The sequence below is a fragment of the Gadus chalcogrammus genome, chromosome 23 (genome assembly GCF_026213295.1).
Source record: "Gadus chalcogrammus isolate NIFS_2021 chromosome 23, NIFS_Gcha_1.0, whole genome shotgun sequence".
In the NCBI taxonomy this organism is placed as follows: Eukaryota; Metazoa; Chordata; class Actinopteri; order Gadiformes; family Gadidae; genus Gadus; species Gadus chalcogrammus.
Window position 1 is genome coordinate 15,199,656 of NC_079434.1, and position 25,736 is coordinate 15,225,391.

At 45.6% G+C, this 25,736-nt stretch overlaps 1 protein-coding gene across 3 annotated transcripts in view; it reads left to right on the forward strand.

Moving 5' to 3' along the window:
* mllt10 (MLLT10 histone lysine methyltransferase DOT1L cofactor) overlaps positions 1–25,736 on the forward strand; it is a 39,658-nt gene that overhangs the window by 340 nt on the left and 13,582 nt on the right. For all 3 annotated transcript variants that reach the window (XM_056584024.1, XM_056584025.1, XM_056584026.1), the window contains exons 1-11: positions 1–70; positions 1,302–1,381; positions 5,925–5,979; positions 8,095–8,204; positions 8,634–8,737; positions 9,256–9,349; positions 16,975–17,073; positions 17,623–18,007; positions 18,724–18,942; positions 19,408–19,953; positions 25,435–25,595. The exon at positions 1–70 is cut by the window's left edge. In XM_056584024.1, the coding sequence (XP_056439999.1) occupies positions 1–70; positions 1,302–1,381; positions 5,925–5,979; positions 8,095–8,204; positions 8,634–8,737; positions 9,256–9,349; positions 16,975–17,073; positions 17,623–18,007; positions 18,724–18,942; positions 19,408–19,953; positions 25,435–25,595 (1,923 nt within the window). The remainder of the gene's footprint in view (positions 71–1,301; positions 1,382–5,924; positions 5,980–8,094; positions 8,205–8,633; positions 8,738–9,255; positions 9,350–16,974; positions 17,074–17,622; positions 18,008–18,723; positions 18,943–19,407; positions 19,954–25,434; positions 25,596–25,736) is intronic.

Sequence of the window (25,736 nt, forward strand, 5' to 3'; positions counted from 1 at the left end):
GAGAGAGGATGGGCCGAGAACCCACTGGTTTATTGCGATGGACATGGCTGCAACGTCGCTGTGCACCAAGGTAAAGCCCCATGAGAGCCAGAGGCTAGTTAGCCGCTAGCTAGCGAGCTAACGTTATCTAGTTGCAAGGTTATGGAGAGCCGCTGCGCGTGCATCAGCCTGCCGCGCGCCAGGCCGAGGTCAGCCCTAATTCACCCTGCCTTTGATTGACAGATCAGTAATCCAATTTAGCAGATTTAGTTGCTCTTGGTTAGGGTACGTTGCCTATTTCCGGTTTGGTGTGCACAACACTCCAATGTTTTTGTTTGTATTTGCGTTTGGCGGTGCTTTGTTAAGATGGACGAAGTACCTTGGTTATATCCCTCCCATTCCCCAACACGACGCTCACCACAACAAACTGGCGTGACGTCCTATGTTTACAAATCAGCTGCCCACCACCTCGTCAAAGGTGACCAATCGTGGCGGTGCGTGACAGCTACGCGCTGTGTTTTAAGCATCACGAGTCATCTGTTGTTTATGTGAAATGATTGGTCCTATTTTATTTTGTATGATATAGGTATTTATAAGGAGTAATTTATAATACACGAGTTTAAACTGCTAGGCCAATGAAGGGTACCGTTTCATTGAAACTAGTGTTTGAGTATTTCTGAAACACAATTGTCTCTGTGACATTGTACTTCTGAAGAATATTGTACTTTTGAAGAATATTGGCTGTATGTTCATCATTGCATTGCATGTTGTTTTGTGGTATTTTGCCCTTCATTGTTATGAAAGTAGTTTATTTAGTGTAGATGGATGAAACCAGATATCTACCAGCACGAACTTTCTTTATTGAAAAATAATATTAACAGCATCTGCATCTAGTTATCTACCTGACTTTAAATGAATGCAGCCACAATTACCACCTTGACATACGCTTCTGGATAACAGTAGGATATGATGTAGTAGATTATGTCCCCTAGGCAGTTTGATGATGATCTGAGCATTTTGCTAAGCTATTCATATATTTAAGGGGGACCAAACCCATAGCAGTCTTTTGTGTTGATCTGGCCTATATGGGGGATAGTCCTTGATGGAATTTTACCCTTTTGATTGCTCTGTGGGAAAGAGTAGCAGTAATAGAATAGGTGTGAGATCGGGAAATGGGTGCCATGATTGTTCTGTCAGTGGACGTGTGAATGTGGTTTCCTTATCTACTGCAGAGAAGAAACCAAACAACCGTGATAAAGTCCTTTTGTTGTGCTAGAGATAACTAACACCTGTCCCCTTCCTTTCTTTCTGCTCCCCTGCAGCCTGTTATGGCATTGTGCAGGTGCCCACTGGACCCTGGTTCTGTAGGAAGTGTGAATCTCAGGAGAGAGCCGCCCGTGTGGTAAGTCAATACATGCAGATTTGTCTGCTATTTTATCTATTTTCTCTTTCATAAAGACTCGCCCCATGTATTAATCGGCATGTGCAAGTCTTGCTGCATACTGGGTCCTATACCTGTTGGCGGTGTGTAATCGGTTGGTGGCGGACGGCAGTAGTGCTGTGTGTTCCGATTGTGACGAGGGATGTGGGTCGAACGAGTGGTTGGACCACCTCTCTCCTTGGTCCCGCCAACCGTTTACGTCAGACTCGATCTAGCTGCATTGCCACTTAAGGCTCAGTTATGGTCCCACGTCGACGCAACGCAATGACCACGCAGACACCTCGAAGCGGGCTTGAACCTGTTTTGGTTCTGCGTCTGGTTTTTTGTGAGCGGGCCAATCACAGCCCTTGCTGCTGCGCAAAGTTACAATTTTTGGGAGGCGCACGTCAGGCCCTTGTGGTGGACGCAAGGAGGGTGCGCAAGGACATAATAGGCCCGTAAACCACCTTGCGTCGCGTCAACGTGGAACCATAACTCAGCCTTTAGACGGTGCTTACTTCTGCCAGCTTCCACCCATCAGTTTTGTACTTGACTTAACTTGGAGAACATAGAGCATGGTTTGGGATTTAAGTTGCAAAATTAAAACAAAGCATGCTGTCGTGTTTATAGTATACTTATACTATACTTAGTACACTATATCCACTAATATATACGTAGTGCTCACGTCATTCACCGTCGGCCCATCCACCGTCTAGCAATTCATTGTGGAGGGTTCCACTATCTTAACAGCCGCTTAAACATTGGAATATTAAAGTGCTGTATTAGATTAACCGCAAGTCTGTTGGTTAGCCCTGCAAATGGAATCATCCAAATGACTGAGATCACTGTAAAGTCTGAGATTCAGTGGGCTCTGACTTTGAGTTGATGATCTGCTGGGGAGATTAATGGTATATAGAGTGAATAGAGTACAGTGCGTTTCGAGCTACCATGACCCACACCCACAAAGAGATGGTAACCAACTAACCATGCATGGTGACAACCAGTTTTGTCAGAATCAATAATCACTTGCTCAAGGACACCTTGAGACTCTGCCCAATTGGAGCCTAGGATTGTATCCACAGACATTCAGTTTTTGGTTAATGACCGTTCTCCAGCCGTTTGTCAAATTACCAATTTCTGGATTTATGTTTTAACTGTCTTTGTGGTCAACTAAATGTGTGCTAGGATCATTATGATTTATTATGAATATCTTTGTATTGTAACGTGACAATTGAATGGCAGATTATTGGCTCAGGCTGGCTGTACTTTATTGGAAACCATAAACAATCCAACCACTCTGAAAATTCTGACAGAAAATGTCTATTTAGCAACTCTCTATGCTAAACTGGTATAGCGACGACAAACAATTATGGGGCAGAGCAGAACAAAGAGCACGCCCCCAATACATTTTGTGAATGAACAGCAGACAACACAATACACAGGATGAACACATTTAATAGTTTATCGTCATTGTGCATTTATTATTCATTGATGCTGTTTTAACATGACGGCTCTGAGACAACAGATCTGAAATATCAAGTCACACAAATTAAAAGCATTCCTTCTTTGTGAAAGATACACGTTGCACAATAATGACTAAAACGAGTAATACTTACACACTTATTACACTTAATAGTAATTCTAGGCTTTAGGTTTATTTTTTATTTTTCATAATAAATATATATGGTTTTTCACCCAGGATACACACATGCTCTTGCTGCCATTGCAAACAATGTTGCTTCCCCCAAACATGTTTCCTTTATGAGGAATAATGCCAGCTAATCTAAGGATGATGATGTATATCAACTCGTAGTACAATGAATATAAATGTATAGTGTTTACAACATTGTATTGCTTAGGGATGCAATCATCAGGTTTTATTTATGGCATTACTGACATTTTATTCAGTGTTATACAGTGATTTGTACATGCTTTTCTTAAGTTTGGAAATTGGCTAACATTCTTAAATGTTTAACATGTACATTATTGCCATACAATTCTGTCCCTACGAAAATAATATTTAAAACCCATCAATGTCGATTTGTTTTACTGTTATATTTTTATATTTGACACTTGTTATTGCAGGGACCATGTTGGAAACAAGTTTTCTCACTTGCACTTGTTATTCCATGGATTCATTATCTTCTTTATCCATACAATTAAATCAATCATTCTATATTATTTCTCATCTGTCAATCATGAAAACACATCTTTGCATTTCTTATTATTGGGACAAATCAGACAAAATATGACTTGCCATGACTCCAGTTAGTTTGCCATGAACTACTTAAGTGTTCTAATGTGATCCCTGGTGGAAAATACCGCTTTCCTCGAAATTAAGATTTGCTTGAGGACTCAGAAAAAGGTCAACTTGACACGTGGGAGTTCCCTCTGATATTTTTTTATCATATGATATCACTTCATTCCCTGCCAAGCCGCCCCATATCGTACCTTACTCACAGCTATCCCTCCTATTCTCACTCAGGATATCATTTTTTTTTAAATGCAAGCCATCTTCTACTGGAATGAACGACCATGCTTTTAGGCTTTTAATTCAAAGTTATTTGTAATACAAATTTGCGCATGATAATATTATCAAAGCAGCCTATAAAGTGAAGGCCTTATTTTGTACGTTATCTGTATTATTGTTAATCTTAATGTGAATTTCTTGGAGATCCATCTCATTGGGGAATACAGCCACTATACTAATGTTTGTAGACAGTAAATGGTATTACAAAAAATATTTATTGGTTATTAGTTTGAGTGCCTTTTTAAAGTCATCCAGATAGTCCAAATATATTTATAGAAGCCGTAAAAAAAAAGAAACATTATCGAAATGCTGTATATTGCTATTGACAGAGTGGTTGTCCTCAATATCTCAACATGTCCATTACAAGCCATTTTATTATTTCTTTGAGTGTGACTGACTCATATTTATTTGGAAAGAATCTGTACACATTGTCACAATCAGTATGCCCCATTTTCAATTTATTTTAATAATTAATCAATAGTACTAGACTTGGATGGAAAGCTATTAATAAAACAAAGTAGTACAATGTTTCTACTCTTTTACAAAACTCTGAACAATATAGAAAATAATTCAGAACCTAGCTGCAATAGCAGCATAACCGGTGTCAAGGACATAGTGGGAGAAATTTTATAAGAAGGGAAACCACTAAATTCAGCGACACAACTGCTGGAGGAAACTCAAAGTTATAGACCCATTGTCGAAAAACTGCGACCCTACTGCCAAATGCCTCACCGTTATGGTGCCCTCAATGAGGAAAAGGCTGCTTGAAGTTGTCAACCATTGACGATTATTTTGTTTCATGCAATATCTCAGACCAGGTGGCTGGATGTAGGTTCAATGTAGTCCAGCCCTTTCCCCTAAAGTTAGCTCAGTCCAACCACACAACGTGTGATGGACCTTCTGCACTGCAGGCTCTACTCTGTTGTTTCAGTACTATGTTTCAGAAGTGGGTGTTTTCTCCACACTTAGTTGTTTTGTTATTTATTCTGGTACTCCCTCTGTTTGGTTTCAATGGAAAAAAAAAATGGGGTCCATGTAGGTTGAAGTTATTGCCAGCATTTTAAATGGGGTGCAGATTCCCATCAAAGAGGTTTGGTTGAAACAGTTCCTAATGCATATTCACTACCTGGCTGGTGGATTCCAAAACTCACTGAGCTATGACGGACATGACATGGGAAATTGGGAACATAATAATCGAAAGAATGTGGCAGAACAATACATAATTGTTTCTAAAAAAATAATGAAGTAAAAACATTTGGTCGACATTGACGAAATAGAAAACCGGGTTCATATGGAATTATTTGGAAGAAAGGGTGTAGTCCAATAAGCGATGGGACAAATGGTCTAGGAGGAGATGGTAAAACATCCTTACCTGCTGTTAAATCTAGCCTTTGCGTCAAAATGTTTACACCTGTTGGGGCTGTACTGCATAGACTTTAACAACTAACTAACTTATTTGGGTATTGAGGAAACAAATAGAGTTGGTTTAGATCAAATCGGTGGTTAGCATGAGAGGAGTTGTGGAAAAATAGCTTTTTCCGTGAGGAGGGTGAGGTGAGGTATAGAGCGCAATCGAACCCCAACCCCTTTGGAAGTGGCGCCACATGCACACAGCTGTGTGCACGTGTCAGTGGTCATGTCAACTCATTTGTGGCTTAAGGATTCATGGTGACGAGGAATGTCGCCCGTGCAGTTATGCGTTTGGCTTTATAGCTCAGATAATTGCCTCAGGCTAAAACACACACACAGATGTAAAGAGCGCAGTCAAACCCCAAGTGTGGGTGTGTGTGTCCGATAACGGTTGTGCTTGACTAGAAAAGTTGCTTTTGCGCGGCACACGTAACCCCCCCCCCCCCCCCCCCCTGCTAACCGGTTCTACCTGCATGGATATCAACAGCTGGCCAACCTCCATGTGCGTACTAGCTCAGCATCTGTGGTAGGTGATGTTGACGAAGCGTTCCCTCACCCGCTGTTTTCCCTTCCCGCTCTCCACAGAGGTGTGAGCTGTGTCCCCACAAAGACGGAGCCCTCAAGAGGACCGACAATGGAGGTAAAGGTCTCGACACGCACACGCACACACTTTCACACGCTCGCACGCGCGCACATCTTGTGTGTCTTGCGGTGGGTCTCCCTTGTATATTCTCGCTATTAATTGTGTGTCACGGGCAGGTTTAAGGGGTGTGATCATGCTGGGAGAGTTATGTAGCTGTTGGTTGCGCACGTCTGTGTACCTTGTCTCGCTCTGTCGTCCGTGGCAGTGGTGTGTATGTGTGAGAGAGAGAGAGAGAGAGAGAGTGTGTGTTTACGAGGGGGCGGGCTAAGATGGGTATAGTGCATGGCCTGTAAGGAGGCTCCTTTTTGGGTTCATTCGGAGGTCAGCTCGGTGGAGACTGTAAATATTGTGTGTGTGTGTGTGTGTGTGTGTGTGTGTGTGTGTGTGTGTGTGTGTGTGTGTGTGTGTGTGTGTGTGTGTGTGTTTAAGTCGGAGAGGCACAGCTGTGGGATTGTGTCCAGGCCTGCCGGGAGGCATCAGGGCAACACTAACACACACCGTTTTACTACTTTCTCTTTTATTCTACCCTTTCCATGACCCCGCTCTCTCTCTTTCTTCCCCTCCTCCATTTCTCCTGCTCTCCCTTCTTCCTTCTCCTCCTCCGCCTCCTCCTCCCAGCTACCTTATCTGTGAGATAGTTTGTTGTTTCAGGTGGGACAGTAGTAAGGCTTCGTATTAGCATCAATAGAATGATATCACCCCCTCATTCCTCTTCATTGGGTCGAATGGCCCTGGCCAATTGGGAAGAGGCCAGTAGATAAACATCTTCTTATTGGAGCCCGGTGTTCCTTGACTCGCACAAAGACAGATGTTACACAAACACTGGTTTGATTTGTGCTTTACTTTGAGTAATTTTAGAATGTTTTATAACATGCGAGTGACCAATTTGGGAACTGCTGTTCTTGCTGTCAAGCGTTGGTGAGGTGTTTGGGGGCTGAAAGCACACATCATTAATTCATCTTTGTCGTGCCCATGAGGTTTCCTTTAACCCGTATAACTTACTAACTTCATTTATAACGTTTAAAAACAGAGAACGGAAGTTAGGCCTTTGCCGGCTTCCCCTCTGCTATGTCGGAAAGGTGTTGAAATGTCCAACACTAAATCATAGATTTCCTCATCCGTGTTTTACCACGACAGTTGCTGCCAAGTCGTTCCTCTGAATCAACGGCAGGTTTGTTTGTGCCTGGGTGTGAGCGGCTGGCTCTAAGGAGGGAAGCCTCTGTGCCACTTTTATAGTCCTGGTTTATAGGCCTCTTCCAGATTCTTGCAGGGACTTCAAAACATCAACAAGCACCCATTTCACACCCTCCCTCCCTGCCTCCCTCCCTGCCTCCCGCCCTCCCTCCCTCCCTCCCAGCCTGTCCCGCCCTCTGCCCCGGACGCCCCTCTCTCCCCTCTCTCCCTCCCTCTCTTCAGGTCAAAGGCAGGTCAGGGGTTCAACTGTAAGTTTAAGCCTGTTTTTGTTTCCGCCACAGGGAAAAACAGACACCTCCAGTGTGGCGGGGAGGCTCCCACCTCCGTTTGACCCGTCGTTCACCTCCTAGGGCACCTCGTAAAATCCTTGTCAAGCCTGCTGCCACTCTGGCGTAAAGGCCCCCCCCCCCCCCTTCTCCCATCCCATCATTCTACTGCTCTCGACGGCCTGCATGTCTTCATTGACAGCTGTGTGTGTGTGTGTGTGTGTGTGTGTGTGTGTGTGTGTGTGTGTGTGTGTGTGTGTGTGTGTGTGTGTGTGTGTGTGTGTGTGTGTGTGTGTGTGTGTGTGTGTGTGTGTGTGAGGCCGCAAGTAATTCATTTATTTTAGTACTTTGCAATTACTTTGCAAAAAATGTCAAAAGTTTAACTTGATGATTGTGCGTGTATGCTCTCCTTTTGAAGAATGTTTGTGTCGATAGACTTTCAAGATAATTAAATACGACCAAAGTGTATCACAACATTGGTTTCCAGAACCGCCAAACTATACGGGCTCTCATCAAAAATAGGGTATAACTTTCCCCCATCCTAATTGTTCCCTTAACCTCCTGGTGTCCGCTGCTTTCACACGCCCTGCGGATCGAGCCAGCAGCCAGTTCTGTGTGTAACCCTTGTGGCTCCCCATTGGTTGTCTTGCAGGCTGGGCCCACGTAGTATGTGCGCTGTACATACCCGAGGTGGAGTTCGCCAACGTCTCGACGATGGAGCCCATCGTACTGCAGTCTGTACCGCATGATCGCTACAACAAGGTACTTTGACCGCGCATTTACACGGGCAGACATATTGGCAAGGGGCATCGAACACGCGCTGACTGGAACAGACTCGGGCTGCGCACACGCAGAGAGTGATGGAAGTTCAGCCGTTGTAACTTAAACAGAAGCGTGCCTGTGGTCGCAAATGATAACCACCTCTACCGTGTTCATTTGACGTTTTTTAATCATCTGCTCCAAATATTGCATTTTGTAGGTGACCTCAATGCGCGTTGTGTTAAAATGACTAAAAGTTAAATGTTTCTTTGACTTACTATAGACTTTATATATATTTAGCCTATATATATATATATATAGATTGCTTTAGTTCTAAAGAATATATGTAAAACAATATGAATGTATATATAATATGTATGCACAGAATATACATAAATGCGATACCTGATTGTTAATGTGTTACGTCAACAGACATGCTATATCTGCGAGGACCAGGGCAGAGAGAGCAAGGCCGCCACAGGAGCCTGCATGACCTGCAACAAGCATGGCTGTCGACAAGCCTTCCACGTAACATGGTGAGGAATCATTACATTATGGCTTTTCCCCCCCCCCCTTCCTTTTTTTTTTTTTTTTTTCCTAAACCACACTTAGCGGATGGAGTTATTGATTTTCCTTTTAGCCTTGCCTTAAGCTCTTTACATCGTATTTCTATTAACAAGATTGTGAGGGCACGTGATATTTTAATGGCGTGTCTTTTCCCAGAGTTTCTCGTGGTCCTTTGCTCACGAGCCCGGTCAAACAAGGGATGTTTTATTCGTCTGGTGTCTGTCATGTGTCTTCGTAGGGCCGCTTCAATCGCAGGCGTTTGTTATAGACAAGTCGATTATTATTATTATTTTTTTACACTTGGCTCTTTGACTTGAGCTTCTGATTCTGCAGGCTATGAATGGCAGCGCATGTTATGTCTAGCCCCGAGCCACGTCGATGCGTGGAATTTCTGTCGTCGCAATGTGATTTAGGGAGAAGTATGCCGTCCAACGTGACAGTTCAGACTTCCCTTTAACCTCTGTTGTGCTCTTGATCTGCTCTGCAGTGCTCAGTTCGCTGGGCTGTTGTGCGAGGAACAGGGATCCGACGCAGACAACGTCAAGTACTGCGGATACTGCAAGTACCACCACAGCAAACTGGTAAGTCTTGCGGTCATTCTGAAAATAACATAAGAGACATTTGTGTGACACAACCGTTGGCTGTACAATCTACAATGACTGAAGAGGGTACACATTTTTAGTTGAATGATGTATACCAATCCTCATCGATCGTTACCTACACATGGCATATATCATGCCGTGATATATTTTGTATTTAATTCGATTTTTCTACATTGTTGACCTTTTGTTCACAGTGCTTAAAAGAAAATCATATTTTTTTTTATCAGCAAAATCCATGTTCTATGGCCTTTTACTGAGTGAAGGGAGCTGAGAGATGTTGGCAGCCTCCACATGATGTTGAAAACCTGCTCTAGCCTTGAAGCCATTCATCAATTAGTAGAGATTTCAGAACCTTAACGATTACAGTTTCGTTAATTCATTTAATTATTGAGGCACTTTTTATGGCGTCGGCAAAAGTAAATACTGATGGATTTACAGACAATGTTTAGCGCATGAGAAGGCCTGCATCGCATTCGCTGGCACTGGAAGCACGTCATGCGGGTTAGTCCCGAAAACCCCTCTCTGTTTTCCTACGACAAAGTTGTTGTTCATCCTGCCCCATGCCCACTTGTGAACACCTCCTTGTTCCATGCTGCACCTCCATCCACCCCTCCTGATGTCCCAGTGTCCATCGGTCTTCTATTCTCCTCCTGGGTTGTGCTCTGGTTCAATCGATCCGTCTTTTACAGCCTTCATTCCCCTCCCCATATCCCATTTGGTTTTTATACAGACATCCAGTTCTCCTTCCGGATCGGTTCCTCCTCCCTCTCCATCTGTCCCCTTGCCCACTCCGTCATTCCTTCGTTTGTTGCCTGATCCTTTCCATCTCCCAGCAGTCGGTACTCGGGTTGAGGTGACCTACGGATCAACACTGTCCATAAACCAGAGCAGATAAACCCCAGACTCTCCTTTTCCTAACGTTATATACTATTTTATATCAAGATAAAATAAGTCCCATGCTTTAAGCTAAATAGCATAGGAAATGCATAGAGTGGACTAAAGGCAATTCCATGAAGCCTGGTAATAAGACTATTACAATCAAAGTTACATTGATGGAGTGGGTGAGTGGCGTATACATACAAACGCAACTAATGGAAATGGGCTATCCATGTGTTGTAATGCAAACATGCTCGTTAGACCCCCCGCCGCCTACCCACACACGCATGCACATATACGCACGCGTTCACACACTTGTACGCAAGCATTCACACACTTGTACGCACACATATATGCACACGTACACACACGCGCACATTAATACAAATTCGCAGACACGGACACGCAAAATCACACAGAGGAGTGAGGTATCCGGTGGGGGGCCGGTGGGAAATACAAAATGCGGGGCATGATTGCAGCATTAGATCTGTTCGAGGTGGTAGGGGCGGGGGAGAGATGGCAGGCTTTGCAGCAATAAAACATCCACACGCACAGCAGAGTCAGATGACATTTTGCAATGTTAACAAATGCAGAGAGACTCCCGCTGGCATATTGATCTCGTTTGAATGGCTTTGGACATCGGGGCATAATGTCATTAAGCCGGGATTGTATGGATGACAGGAATGTATAAGAGGGAATCGATGACGACGAAAGCAATGTTGTTAGCAGAGTGGTTTTCATAAGATACCGCGTGATGGATGTTCATGCCATGTTAACAACATGTGGTATTTGACTGGACCTGCTGCTTAGCCAAATCTAATTCCAGAACTGGATTCTCCTTGTTTAGTCTGCATAACAGACTCCCCCAGAGAGGGTCTGCTGCTGTGCTGGGCGAGGCATTTCATCATCACTAGCTTTTGGCTTTTTCTATTTTAAAAGCAGTACAATAACGTTATAGTGTGGAATCAGGTCACCCCGGCAGAGTTTTAAGTTTCACGTCCATCTTGGTCTTGCCGTTTTCTTATGTGTTCTTGATTGGCATCTTTGTTTTCCCGCTTCCGTTATAAAGTCAACAAGATGTCAACGGGTTTAACCTAATTAGCCCAGCAGCAGATACAGGGCTCTTCGCCAGCATTTCTAGACTTGCAATTAAAACCCCAATGAAGGAGGATAGGATTAGGATTTAAGTATCACTCGATAAAGCATTTTCATGTGAGGGTCTACTGTGTGACTGGCGGATTGTGTGCACTGCCAATTGTTGGCACCCCCGTCACAGGTATGTCGAGCTGAACGGAACATGCCAGAGTTACTACAAGTTAAGGCATAGACCCCCCCCCCCCCCCACTGCCAGGGGTCAGACATGAGCACTTTATATGAGAGTATGATTGAATTCAATCCTGGGAGTACAACAGGAGGAAACCTCTCGTCTCTGCGTCGCCATAGTAACAGACTATGCACAGTCTTTTTTTTTTTGTAAGTGAGCAAGCTCAAGCTCAGGAGATCGATGGCCAGGGCCCTTCAAAGTCTCCATGGGTGCCTCTTCATATGCCGCCCAGCTTTTAAATTAGCCAAGCAGTTTCTAATAAACGGCTAAAAGACTACAGGAAAGATGCATTTATTTGTTTTCTTGGTTGTCGTGCTGATTTCTTACTTGCTCTATTTTTAAATGCAACTTAAACTAAATTGAAAGGACTTTGAGTGTTTGGTCAACATCAAAGGTATAAAAAACGGTCATTGTGTATTCATATGACATAGCAAAGTCCACTGACCTCAACATTGGTGTATGTTTTATAAGATCTTATGAAACTGTCTATTTGTGGCTGTCTTTGGATCCTTGACTTCAGTTGGTTTATTTCAGTTACCTCAGTTCCCTCTTTTTATTTGCATTTAAATTGTTATTCTCTTAACTGAATAGCTCACACTTCGCTCGTTTTCTGGACTTCATCCAGTAACTCAGAGTTCCTCTTTGCCTTTTAGCGAAGGAGCAGGGGCCGGGGTAGTAGGTCTCAAAGCTTAAGTGACTCTTCCCCTCAGTGTATGGATAGAGCCTCAGACCAGGACAACAAGGTAAGCCCTCAGACCTTACCCCATCACCACCCCCACCACCCTACCACCCTCTCTCTCTCTCTGCCTCCCACCAATCAGCAACCATATGCCCTCAGCGATAGCATGCTCACACTGAAGAGGCACACAGGGCGAGTCAGGCAAGATCACAGCGCTCTTCAGAGGTTAATCAGCCCTAAAAGTAATCATCAGGACACATTCCAGAGTTGAGATTTCAGATTCATGCATAGAATTCAATGGAAAAACTTGGAACGAAAAACTTAACACTGGCCTATACTACTCTGTAAAGAAAACAAAAAAGATGGAAATCTTGTAAAAAAGTATACAAACATGAATGGGTAAACAATTATCTGTTTAAACAGATGGGGTTTGGTCATATTCACAGCAATATATAGGTCCCAGGTTTCCACATCCTGACAGTTAACCAATATAACTAGGCGATTTGGACAAACAAAGGCTTGATTTTGTAACGGCTGACGTTGTATAGAACTAGAGTCTGTGGAATTTGCCGTGGGTTTTTAAATAAGCGATACGACCAAAGGCCCACCTGCAGACAACACCACTGTGCTGCCGGCTGTAATGAATGGTGTATTAGCGAGGTAATCAGTCATGGCAGTTAGCAAAACATGTAATCACAGGCATCGCAGCATCAGAATTTACACGAGCCACCAACTCATCTGTTCCACCTATTTCACAGTCGTGTCTCTGAAGGCCACGCAACCACAAAGCAGAAGAGTGTCTTCAATTGAATTAGGCCGGCGCCTTTTTCATTCCAGACGTGTAGCGCATCACAAGTCAAAAACTCCCATCTTCTCTCGACTCCGACCTCAGCACGCCTTTATTGGGTGGTCGGGGTTTAAGAAAATGTATCTGCACTTTAATTGGGTATACTCGGTTCATACACCGCTGTAATCTAAAGGCGTGTATCGGGCCTGATCCTCGTCACAGTGTGGGCTGTTATTGACAGAGTGTATGGTTTTCCTTTCCCTCGTCATCTGATTCCAGACCACCCCTCCTCCACCCATCCTCTGCCTCACCCTTGACTCTCAAGCCCCCCCCCCCCCTCTGGCCGTGCCCCGGTTCTGGCGGCCTTCTCACAATGCATCCATTCTTGCTGGCTTGAAGGGTACAGATCACCAGCCAGATGTGACACAATTGTTGGATTCTCCCATTACGAGTAATTAGAAAAGGCCCTGAAAACCAATTGTGTGCTGTCGTGTGTCGAATGCAGGCATGCTGTGGTCAGTTGACGTGTGCTCGTGCTGCTGTGTGTGTGTGTGTATATGTTTGTTTGTGTGACCCGTGGAGTCAACTTCGATTTTTATGTGTTATGCTAACATTTAATATATCAACTTTACGTGATTTAAAAAAAAAAATGAAACGGCTCATTTCAAGGAAGACTAATGTTTATATTTTGGTGTCATTCAAGTGCTTGTGCATGTGCGTGTCATTGTGTCAATGGTGCAATGCGAAATGGACCGAGTGATAGCATTGTAACTGCCATCAATCTTACTGCCAATATAAGGGTCAGATATATTGAATATATATTGTCATTATAATCATAGTAATTTGGCATGCATCGCATTGACCTCTACTGTATACTAATGCACGTAACGGCTATCCAGCTGAGCGACAGCGAGGTCAGTCCACTCCTATCGTATATTTTTTATCCTAATAAGATAAAAAGTTATCTTTATGGAATTTCGTTTCAGGGGACATTGTGATATCGCTGTAATATTATAATCCCTTCCATTATAAGCCTTTTATGGCTCGAACGTTGGCCTTTTTTTTTTTTTACAGTTTAACCAACCTGAAACATTATATTAACATGAGCGTTGAATGGATGCATTCACAAAGGATTCTCTGAGCTGGGTCTGTGTACGGGCCATGCATCGTAATGGACATCAGAACGAGTCACTCTCTCTACCCAGTTGTTTCTCTCTACCTAATTGTTTGGTGCAATAATTGCTCTGTTGAAATCGACCAGTTGATTGAATGCCGTGCTATTTTCTCTGTTGGTGAGATTGCTCCTCCTGTTAAACCAGTTTTTGTAAATGTGTCTTCATTTTGGCCGTGTGCAAAACGCCTTAAAAAGATAATTACGTGTTGAGAGTCTTTTTGTCTTCCAATGCCAGCTTCAGCATGATGGCTTATGGGGTTCACTTGAACGGCCCGGGCCTTTCCGTCGCCTGATTTGCATTAGCAAGGCAGGCCACACACACACGCGTATACATTCCATGGTCAGAGGTCAGTTGGCTCAGATGTGTGTGTAGCAGGTTTTGTCGATTAGATGTATACCGCATGTTGGACCCTGCAGTCGAATTACGATGAGGTCTAAAAGATTACGCACGCGCGCGCGCACACACACACTATGGAGGGGAATTCCTGTCAAGGAAGGGTGGATTATTTTCCCTGTTTCTTCCTGTTCCTCTGTTACCCCTAAACCCCCAACACCCCCCCCCCCTCCCTTGGACCCACCCGGTCCATCTGTTGTAAGGCCCCCTTCCACCTCCTGTGCCCACAGGGGGTGTACCTCGACTAGGTTTCTGGATGATACGAGAAGGACATTCTTTAGGTTACATTTCTTTAGCCAATGTTGAACCCGCTTCATAAGATGATGATTTTGTCCACAAAACGTCTGTTCGTGACCAGCTTTAACATGTCTGATGTACAGTATAGAATGGATTATTATTTTTTTTTGTTATTTATCAACCGATTTTGTCTGTAAAATTTTGCGTTTATCTCAGCAAGTGACCAATCACACGGTTCGAAATAGAGGTGCACAGAGTTTTAAGGCATCATCCGGGGCATTTGTAGAGGAAAATGTAGTCCGGTTTTATTATTCTATTAAAACATATTTGCCGTCATGTTAAGACTGCGGTGGACAGTTGAAGCTGTGAATTGGACTCTGGAATTTCTACCTCCCATTTCAGGACATTGGATTTGACAAGAGACCGAGAAGAGGTGCCGGCCCTGTGTGGTCATGGTTATTGTTCAGGGAAGGTTTCTGATGGATGGATCCGTACCCCATCCCCCACCCTTCCTCTCCCATGCACCCCCATGCAGTCAAAAGGAGAACTTCGACATGTCGAATGATCAGGCTCTAAATAGGCGAGAACGTGTTAAAAGGCATGGTCAGCTAAATCAATTTACCTGATTGATATAAGTGTGTGTGTGTGTGTGTCGTCCATGCATGCATGCAAGTGGGTGTGTGTGTCTCTTAGCATTTCCCACGGCCAGGCTGCTATGTCCAGAAGGATTCAGTGTATGTGTGGGGATATCTGACCCTCTCGTCTACAAGCCTCTGTCCATCAACACCTTCCTTTGGAATGTTAATGAAAAACAACAAGGGAATCCCATGTCTCTCTCGCTCTCTCGCTCTCTCTCGCTCTCTCTCTCTCTCTCGCTCTCTCTCGCTCTCTGGCTCTCTCTCTCTCTGGTTGTAGCTAAACTCCTCACTTGAGACGATTCACGAAAAACAAACTCAGGTTTTTAAGTCACCTTTCCTTAAAGCACACACACACACACTCGGGCGCGTACCTCCCCTTGCCCAAGAGGTTTATAGTCTGGGAGCCCGCGTAGACTAGTTCAGCAGAGCTTTCCATTCTTCATCTGGCTGGCAATCACTGCTAACTGCTCCCTGTCCCGGAAGCCTGGCTAAACTGTCACCCCCATCCCCCGATCCAATCACTCCGGCCCCGAGGGGAGGCACACACACAACTGTTTAAGAGTTATCCTGGCTCTGAACATAAGGAGCATGTTGAGTCCCATGTTGTCTCTGAAGATCACTGCATATTCTTTGCTGTGGGTGTGTGTGCTAGAGAAAAGAGGGGCTCAATTTAGCAGAAAAGTGCTGGTACATGCGTTTGTTCCAAAACGTGTGTGTGTGTGTGTGTGTAGCACAGAAAGGTGGCGGGGCTTGGAGCGTGCGCACAGGAGGTGTAAATTTGCTGGCACCCCGCGGGCCCTCCAGGGGTGCTAGAGGAGGGTGGAGCCGGCGAATGTGTAAGCGAAGGGTGTAAATTGAGCTTTCATGGTCTCGGCGAGTGCGGCTCCGATTGGAGCACGAGATGAGAACCAGTGCGCTACTTTGCGGGGCACATGGAACACACGCAGCTCTTAAACTATAACACCTTGGGACTCCTCCTCCTTAGTCTCAGTGTGTGTGTGTGTGTGTGTGTGTGTGTGTGTGTGTGTGTGTGTGTGTGTGTGTGTGTGTGTGTGTGTGTGTGTGTGTGTGTGTGTGTGTGTGTGTGTGTGTGTGTGTGTGTGTGTGTGTGTTCCACGATTTCTCCCATCTTTCTGTTGGTGCAAAAAGCAACGTCCTCCAACCATCCTTGACTGACAATGCCTTTGAGAACACGAAGCCCTCTATCTTTCTCTCTCCTCTCTCCTTCTCGTCTCTCAACTCGCTCCAATCGTGGGAAGGGAAACGTCTTTATTTGCCATCAGTTGGTCCAGATCTTTTCTGTCACTCTCACGTCTGTCGTTATATACTTGGCCTTTTTTATTTTTTTTGGAAACGGCCGGTACACACGGAAACACTGTGTCGGATATCAGCCTCCTATCTGTTTTCTACCCCGTCCTCCTCCTCCTCCTCCTCCTCCTCCTCTTCCTTCAGCCCCCTCACCAACTGGTCTGTTTGTCGTCTCTGTCCTCGCTAGAAACACAAAGAGAGGGACAGGCACAAGCCCAAACACAAGAAGACCCCACTAGACATGTCTCCCTCCCTCGTCCTCCTAAACACCACAGTCCCCGACAAGGTAAGCGTTACGCTCCCCCTCCCCGTCCCCGTTTGTTCTGTGCCTTCCTGTCTGTTCACGCCCATGGGTGCCAGGGTGTCGCGCTGCTCGGCACGCAGGCTCTGGATCTCTCCCTTCCCCACATCCACCGCTCAGACTCTGTCCCTGCTTTATAGATCTGTAGACAGAAACGCATCTGAACAAATGAGCCTTCTCAGTTTAAAACCGTTTGCTTTTGCACTTGTCTCTTCCCCGCTGCGCTCCTGGCCCTTATTGTTTCTAGTGGCTCCATGTCCGGCCTGTTTTTTTTAATTTATTTATCACTACTTGCTATCCACTGTTCCCTTTTGATTTATTACTGAACTCAAAGGCGAGCTTAAGTATCCAGAACTAAGCAAATATTATTGATATTATGACGAAATTATTTTTATTACATTTTTAAAGTTTACTGCTGTGCTTCTGGTTCTGACTTCAATCTCCACGCATCCTACCGGTTGCTCCCTTCAACTTATCCGACATCCTTTTGCAAATGACCAATAATAAACCTTAATAAACGTCCTCTCATTGCAGGGCTACACCTGCAGCAGCACCTCAGGCGGAGGCGTGGCCTCTCTGCCCGCCCCCTCGCAGAAGCGATTGGACGACAGCGGCGCCCGCTTCACCACCGCCAACTTCCAGGAAGTGCCCTTGGCCCACGCCGGTCCCGGCGGTGCCAAGGACGGCCCCGCGGCGGACAGCGGGAAGATGGGCCCCGACCCCAAGATCAAGAAGAGCAACATCGTCGGGGCCGGTGCCGGTGCCCTCGCCGGCTGCGGCGGCGGCGGCAGCCACGTCGTCGGACAGAGGGGAGGCCGCAAGACCCTCACGTCCTCAGCGAAGCCGCTGCCCTCCGCCGTGGTCACCATGGCAACCTCCTCCACTTCGGCCACTGCCTCCACCGGACCGTTTCATCAGGGTGAGCACTCTCGTTCCCGAGTCTTCCCCGGACCTATTTGAGTTGTAAGTTGGGTGTGTTTGAAGTGTTTGCTTTGTATGCACAGAGCAGACGGCAGACACAGACTCGTCGGCTCCTGCAATCTAGAGCCTTGTTTAGGTTTAGGCCTGATTCACTATCATTCACACGCGCACAAAAGGACAGGGGGTAGTCCGTGCTCCTTTGACTGCCGCTATCAGTGGTGTGTGTGCGCGTGCATGTTTATGTTTCTGTGTATGGGAGCTTATGTGTGCTCACGGTGCATGGCCCCTGTCACGTAGGAATGATAGAAGGCTGACGGCAGGGCAGATGGGGAGAGGGTGATTAACTGGTTATTTTTGTTATCTCTCCATTCTGCTCGCATAGTAATGGAAAAGGGGGGGCTGGCACAAAAACATTTCCACCAGGAGACAAAGTGGACTTGCCCTGTTGTCCAACTTTCTTTCTCTCCCTCTCCCACACCGTTTCACTCTCAAGTCCCCGCAGGTTTTTTAGTAACAGACAACATTTATGAATTTCCCAACAAACACATAAATACTAGAGATTATTCATTCATATTATTCCTCATCAACATACAATTCCTTTCCCCCTTGCCTGTCCCCATTACCACCGGCTCTTAGCCTCTCCCCTATGTGTGCTACTGACTAAAGTCTCTCTCTCTCTCTCTCTCTTTCCCTCTCCCCCCCTCCCCCTCCCAGGCCTTCTACTGACCAGCGCGAGTAAGACATCCTCCGCTCCGTCGTCCTCGGACTTCCTGGGGTTCTCTGATTCGTCCCTGCGGCCGGGTGGAGGCACCACCTTCTCCTCCCCTCCCTCCTTCAGCAGCTGTCTGGTGAAGACGGCCTCTGAAGGCGGGGCCTCTGACGGATCCACCACGCTGTTCGGGTCCATGATGTCAGCCACCGTAGCATCAGGAGGTACTTGTGGACGCACCCACTCGCATGATTCAATCGAGCGTTCCTCCTCTTGTTTGTTTTAAATGCTTGCGTTTTTTTACTAATCCATTTTTAATTTAAATCAGATTTTGAAGGACGGGAGTGAATCTTTTTGAAACCGTCCAATAAACGCCAATTACATAATAAACCGATGCTTGCCTCTTAATAGGAAAATTGGCCTGTGCAGACTTCTCCCATTTAACTAACGAGAAGTTTAGAATCTGTTGTCGGTTTAGTTAAAAAAAAACAGATGGTATCCTGATAAAGTATTTACTGACTCCACATAGTGCAACGGTTACATGTTTGAGTCGTGAATCCGTGCCGTAACTCTCTGCCAGCGAGGGCTGGCAAGTTTTCGTTTCATGTTTTCACACTAATTGGCCGTCGTGTGCTGGCAGCCATCGCTTCGCCAGAAAACATTCTAATTGTTTTTCCCTCTGCTGGCAGTGGGCGGCAAGCTGTACGAGAACTCGCACACGAGCCTGACGAGCCCGCCCGACACGGTGAGCCTGAGCAGCGGGGTGGGCTTCAAGCGGGCCCAGCCCTCCACGTCCAGCGTGGGGCCGGGCCTGGCGGGCGCCATCGGCGGATGCGACGACAGCGTGAAGAAGAAGAAGAAGGGCAACTGGCGCAACCGCTTCGGGCCGTGCTTCACCACCGACTCCAAGCCGTCGGAGCCGGCGCCGTCGCTCACGCTGCCCGTCTCCGCGACGGCCAACGCCGTCTCTTCGTCGTCGTCGTCGTCGTCTTCCTCGGCCTCCGTCGCCTCGCCGTCGCCGGCCTCGTCGGCGCTGACAGGGCGACCCGGCGTGGGGGGGATGACTGGGGTGGGAGCCGGGGGAGGATCTGTCTCAGCTGGAGGAGGAGCTGGAGGAGGAGGAGGAGGGGGAGAGAGGATGTTGGGGGTCGTCGGCGTCGGGATCCAGAAGTCCCCATCGCTCCTCAGGAACGGGACGCTCCCCGGACACACTGGCTCCACCCCCACTGGCGCAGGTAAAACAAACGCATCTTATCTACGTTTCTGCTGCTATTGAACCCTATGTGGCCCTCCATTACGAAGGAAAAACATATGACCCTGATTTTGCAGGAAAGGGCTGTATGATCACTTTAATGATGTGCGGTTCGGATTTTTTAATTCATAATCGTCAAGGATTAACGGGCTAGTACAGCCCTTTTTATCTTGCTTAATGAAGCAGAAACACAACAGGTAGTGTGTCCTTTGAAGCTGCATGACCATGGCAAGAGAAAATCAAAAATATTTATATACCTCTCTCTGTTTCTCACATGCTCGCACTCGCACACATGTTGAAGTGGTCACTGTCTTCGCTCCCCCACCCCACCTAATCTGTGTTCAGTTGCTTGGCAACCGTCTTTATGCTTTGGAGTTCCCTTCTGCTGATGGAAATGGCCTGGTAGTATTATGCCCCCTCCTCCTTCTCCTCCCTTCTCCCACCTCTCAAACAGCCAATACCAGTCTCTTTGCACCTCCTCTCTCCTCATTACTCCCTTTACCAGTTACCATACGTGTTTCTGAACAAGCGCAATTTGCATACTCTCCCCGGCTTATTTTTGGCCGGCAAACGTGGCCGATAAAGATTCCAATCTTCCGGCCAAATGTACGATTTTACGGCCGTATGTAATACACGTGCCGTCTGTGTAATGAGGCGTGCGTGTGCAAAAATACATGTTTTAAAACAAGGCAAAATTTATAGTTTTGTCACAAAAACATGCAAAGGTTTCCTGCATGTTCCTCTTCGCTGGTCTTTTCGTCATTTTTAACGTTAGTAGAGGTTTGTTGCACTTTAATTCGGTTCGCGTCACACTGGACTTTGTCAGGCTAACCCAGCATTGTAAACAAACACTTGTTTGTTTGGCTTGCTCCGGAGTTCAAATGAGTGTTCCCATCACCCTAATCTCACCATACTATGTGGGGGAAATGCTCCATAGTAAATGTAAACGTACCAGACAGCTCAGTTGTGGAAGCACCTGTAGGCTATGGCAACAAAGGGCTTTGTTTGATTGCCGTGACGTCTCAGGAGGACAATAGTAGTCTATGCATTCAGTTACGCATACTGTTACACACATAGGCAATAGGCATACGCATTTAGTTGCGCACTGACAATTCGCCAGTCAATGTATGCTCAGAGAAAACTTCAAATATTGTCACACATTTTTGTATTGCAAATTTGCGTTACTCTATTTAATACCTTAATGATAATTAATAAAAGGGGGAAAAAAATACTGTCCATTTTTTGGCGGCCAATTGCCGGTAAATGCCGGCTAATGAAACCCTACCATATTCTCGATTATTAGCAAGTCTTTAGTTATGTTTTTTTTTTTTTTTTTTCTGTGAATTTCATTCTGTTCCTCGGCTTAGGTCCCAGACGAAGGGGGGCGGAACATGCGTGGTATTAAGTTAGGTAGTCTGAATGAATGATTCGTTAATTTATGAATGTATCACCTAATGAGTTTCGAAGGGAAAAGGGAAGGGATAATGTTGACAATGAAATATGACCAGAGCTATTTGGCACAGATGTTTTGTGGGCACTCTGGAGCGTGCGTGTGTGTGTGTGTGTGTGTGTGTGTGTGTGTGTGTGTGTGTGTGTGTGTGTGTGTGTGTGTGTGTGTGTGTGTGTGTGTGTGTGTGTGTGTGTGTGTGTGTGTGTGTGTGTGTGTGTGTGTGTGTGTGAAGCCATTTGGGAGTCTACTGTACTGCTACATGCTAATCAAAATGAGGGACCATCATAGCACATTAATTGAGTAGTTTTAAATTAATTATTTTATTATTTTCAGAAGTATACATTAGTAACACAATTGACAACAACATGACTAACGATGTGATTTACCATGCCTTGTCCCCTACACTGCTCCTCAACCTGGTGCTGTGGTATCATTCGTCTGAGAAGTGGCCGCTAAACCACACAATGTTTGGAATAAATTGCAATAAAACGCAGCGCGATTTGCATGTTATCAAAGGAATAGCGAAGAGAAAACCAAATGCTTGATTAGTCTGCTGTCGCGTGTGTTTCTATAGGCTGCCGGTGCCTGGGCCTCCAGGCACTTGACTTTGTGTTTAGTTATTCCTCCGTGTGTCTACCTTACTCATATTCATAGGAGGCGTTGGAAAATTGGCTGTTTGCAATGTAGGATTGTATTGTCGTTGTTCTTATGTTACTTTTTTTATTGTGTTTAGATGTCTTTTTTTTTTTTTTTTTATATATCTTTCAGTTTAATAGCGCACCATTTTAAAGCGTAGAATGATCACTTGTATTTATAGCCCATGCTGCAAACATAACACACGCGCACGCGCAAACACACGCGCACATGCATGTGAAATGAGATTTAAACTTTAAAAGGAAATTTCCAAAATCTTTAATCAATAGATTAACAAAAACTTGAGCGCTCTGATTGCAAAAATGCTATTGGTGCTCCAAGTGTGCTCAGAATTTGTTATGAAGAGTTTTGCCTAGCAGTAGTTTCGAGCCATCTTTCTTTGTCGTGTTTTAACCTCGCCTAAGCTACGGGCGACCGTCCCCATAGCTAGGGGTGTGTGTGCGTGCGTGTGCGTGTGCGCGCACATCCCCCTGTGTATATATGGTACATTCTCCTCCCAACTGTAAATATTTAGCCAGGGGTTAATGCAGGGCAGTAATGGGGAGACTGCTGTCGTCTTTATCTCCTACCCCCTCCCCATCCCATCCCATCCTGTGTGGAGTCTCCATAGTGTGGACGGATGGATGGATAGCGGGGCCTGATAGATAGGTGCTAGTGGGTGGGGGGCAGCAGCAGCAGCAGGGGGTTAGATGCGGGCCAGGTTAATGTTTGACAATGCTGGGGGTCACAGATGGGTAAGCTCTGGCTCGCTGGGCGACGGCGGTGGTGACGGGACAGCCCATGGAGGGAGGTAATCTGTTAGGCCAGGGTTGGAAAGTTTGGGGTGTGTGTGCGTGGGGGACAGCGTGGGGGGGGTAAGGAAAGAATAGTAGGTAAAGCCAAAGTTACACAAAGCAAATTCAATGCATCGGTTTTCAGTAAATCTAGTGTTCGAATGAAATGTGTTGTTGTTTTGGGCTGCTGGAGGATTACTGTTGTCATTAATTTGCCATGTTATAAATAGATTTTATTTTGCACAATTTAGTGATGCCACTTTTGAGACTAGCCACAGAAAGTATTTTTTTGGTGTGTTTTCCCGCGTTCTCGTCTCCATCAACAGCACTTGTCAAGAGCTTTGACGTCACTAAGGCAACAGATCCTCGTTTATAAGTAAGATGTTGTTCATCAGAGAGACTCAAACTATATTTATCACAAAGCCTAAAACACAAAGCAATTTGTCTAAATTGCAGAAAAAATATTTATTTGAGTTATTATTTTTAAATTTACTTTGAATTTGAAAACGAAGAATAGTCGATTCATCGATAAATCGAACCTCTGATTATTAATGGAAAATTCTGATATTCGATAAATCCTTTAAAGTATTCTATCAAGTAAAAATTACAAACATTTGCTGCTTAATGTTGCAGTTCAATCAAAAGATTGTAGGTTAACAGATCATTGTATAAGGAAAAAAAAAAAGAAAATTCTTGGCTGCTTGTAGATTGTATAGTTCCTAGTACCAAAAACTGCATTGGGAACAAAAAATATTTGAGTTCGGCATAGATTTTACACTTTACTTTAGAGGAAAATTATAGAATTCCTGTTTATCAGAAAGAGGCCAGGTTGACTTTTAAAGCTGGCAGATGCAGGTGCATGTTCAACACCTTCCAATAGCTAATGAGTTGGACGGGAAGAGCTGCCCGGCCAGATGGAGAGGGGAGACGCGGTCAGGGCACCACCGCAGGTCTGATCCCCTGGGATCCACCCTATTGATCTCCTAAAGACAGGCCCAGACTTCCAGCTGCAGGAGCCCATGCCCGCCATGGTGCTCATGTCGTTCCGGTTCCATTTCTGGTTCATCTCCAGTTTGTGGGTGTTTTTCTTTTTTTTTTTTGGTGGGTTGCATCGATGGTACCATGATACATAGTTTCACAGAAACTTACGCCTGTATGAGTTTAGTATTGCTTATACTGCGCCAACTGGGGCAGCGAGAGTCCTTGCTTTTTTTCGCTTTAACTCTGAGTTGGGCTTCCGTTCTGACCGACAACATGGGCACGTGCGTGCTCAACCATGACATCACCCAGCGGCCGGTCGCCAGCCTCGGCGCCCTGGCGCTACAATGCGGCCACACAACTACGATACAATATGCTTATCAGCCCACATAGTGTGTGTAGTTTATGTGGGCACCTGTGAGTGGATATTAGTCATCAGTCTCTCCTCTCCTCTCCTCTCCTCTCCTCTCTCTCTCTCTCTCTCTCTCTCCCCCCTCTCCTCTTTATCTTCCTCTTTCAATCTCTCATTTTATCTCCCCCTCTTTCTCACTCTCTCTCCTTCTCTCTCTCTCTCTCCCTCTCTCTTCCCCCCCCCCCCCCCCCCCCCCCCCCCCCCCCCCCCCCCCCCCCCGACCCTCCCCAATCGCTGTGGTACAAAGCGCTCTTGTTCCCCCAGTGAATGTGCAGTGCCCTGAGCCATTCAGGCCTTTGTGGGGCTGAGGGGCCTCCTTCCACCCTCTCCCCTCATGGGGTCAAAAGGGGTGCAGGGGCAGGGCTTATCCCTGGTTAAAGGGGACAGGGAGGGGGCGTCTGGGGAGAGGCCGGGAGAGAGAGAGAGAGAGAGAGAGAGGGAGATGAAAGATTGGATGTGTGTGAGTGGGAGAAAGAGAGACAGAGGGCAATGGAGAAAAGGAAGAGAAAGAAAATTAATTGTGTAGCTAAATGTGTTTGGGTAGAATGCTTGGCGGGGTGTTGAATGGTGCATAGGCAGCCTCTGTATTATAACAGCTGTTTGTTAAACTGTAAATATGGGACAGTTTATTAATATGGTCCGACAGCAAGAATGGGGGCACAGCGCCAGTGGCCACGTTCGTATCGCTGTTGATTCTCCTTTTATTCTGAGTCTGAGTCTGAGCCTGAGCTGACTTTGTTGCTTACCCTGGTATATAAACAGTAGAAAACCTATACTATACATTTAATATACATGCTTGCCTATTTGTTTGTTTATAGCACGGAAATAAGAAGCATTTCCAGTAATTCTAATTCCTATCTTGCATGCCATTTAGATTTTTAAAGAATGTCCTCCTTTTATAATAAGAGATGCAACAATATTGTATGTTTGGACCAAAAAACAGTAACCGATATTTATCTCTTTCTCATGGCTGATGCCAATACAACAACCGATCATTTCACAATTATAGTCAAATAATAATATAATAATTCAAAAAAACCCTAGTAAGAAAAAGGTATTATAGATTCCACAGTTCTGAACAAACCAAATTGCACATATTGTGAACACAAGGTGCCATTAACGCACAACGAAAAAAGCATTTCTGAGTGCACACCCTTGTGAAGGGGCGTGATCTTTACCTATTCCTCTGCCTCTCAGGTGCGTTCTCCATCGGCGATGGGTTGTCGTCTGTGACCGGACTGGGCGCCATGGGCGGAGCCAATTCGGATTTGGCCCAGCAACAGACGCCTGCCCCCTCCCTGGCCCCGCCCTCGCCCTTTATGGCCACCGCACCTCTAACCACCACAGCGTCAACACATGTGAGTCGCACACGCGCGCACACCTTCACATTTACATGTTTCTCGGGTATGGATACCGATGCAAATTTCTATTTTTCTTTTTGTTGTTTTTGCTCATGGACGGAGCCGCGTGCCTCCATTTCAAACTAACCACCATCGTTG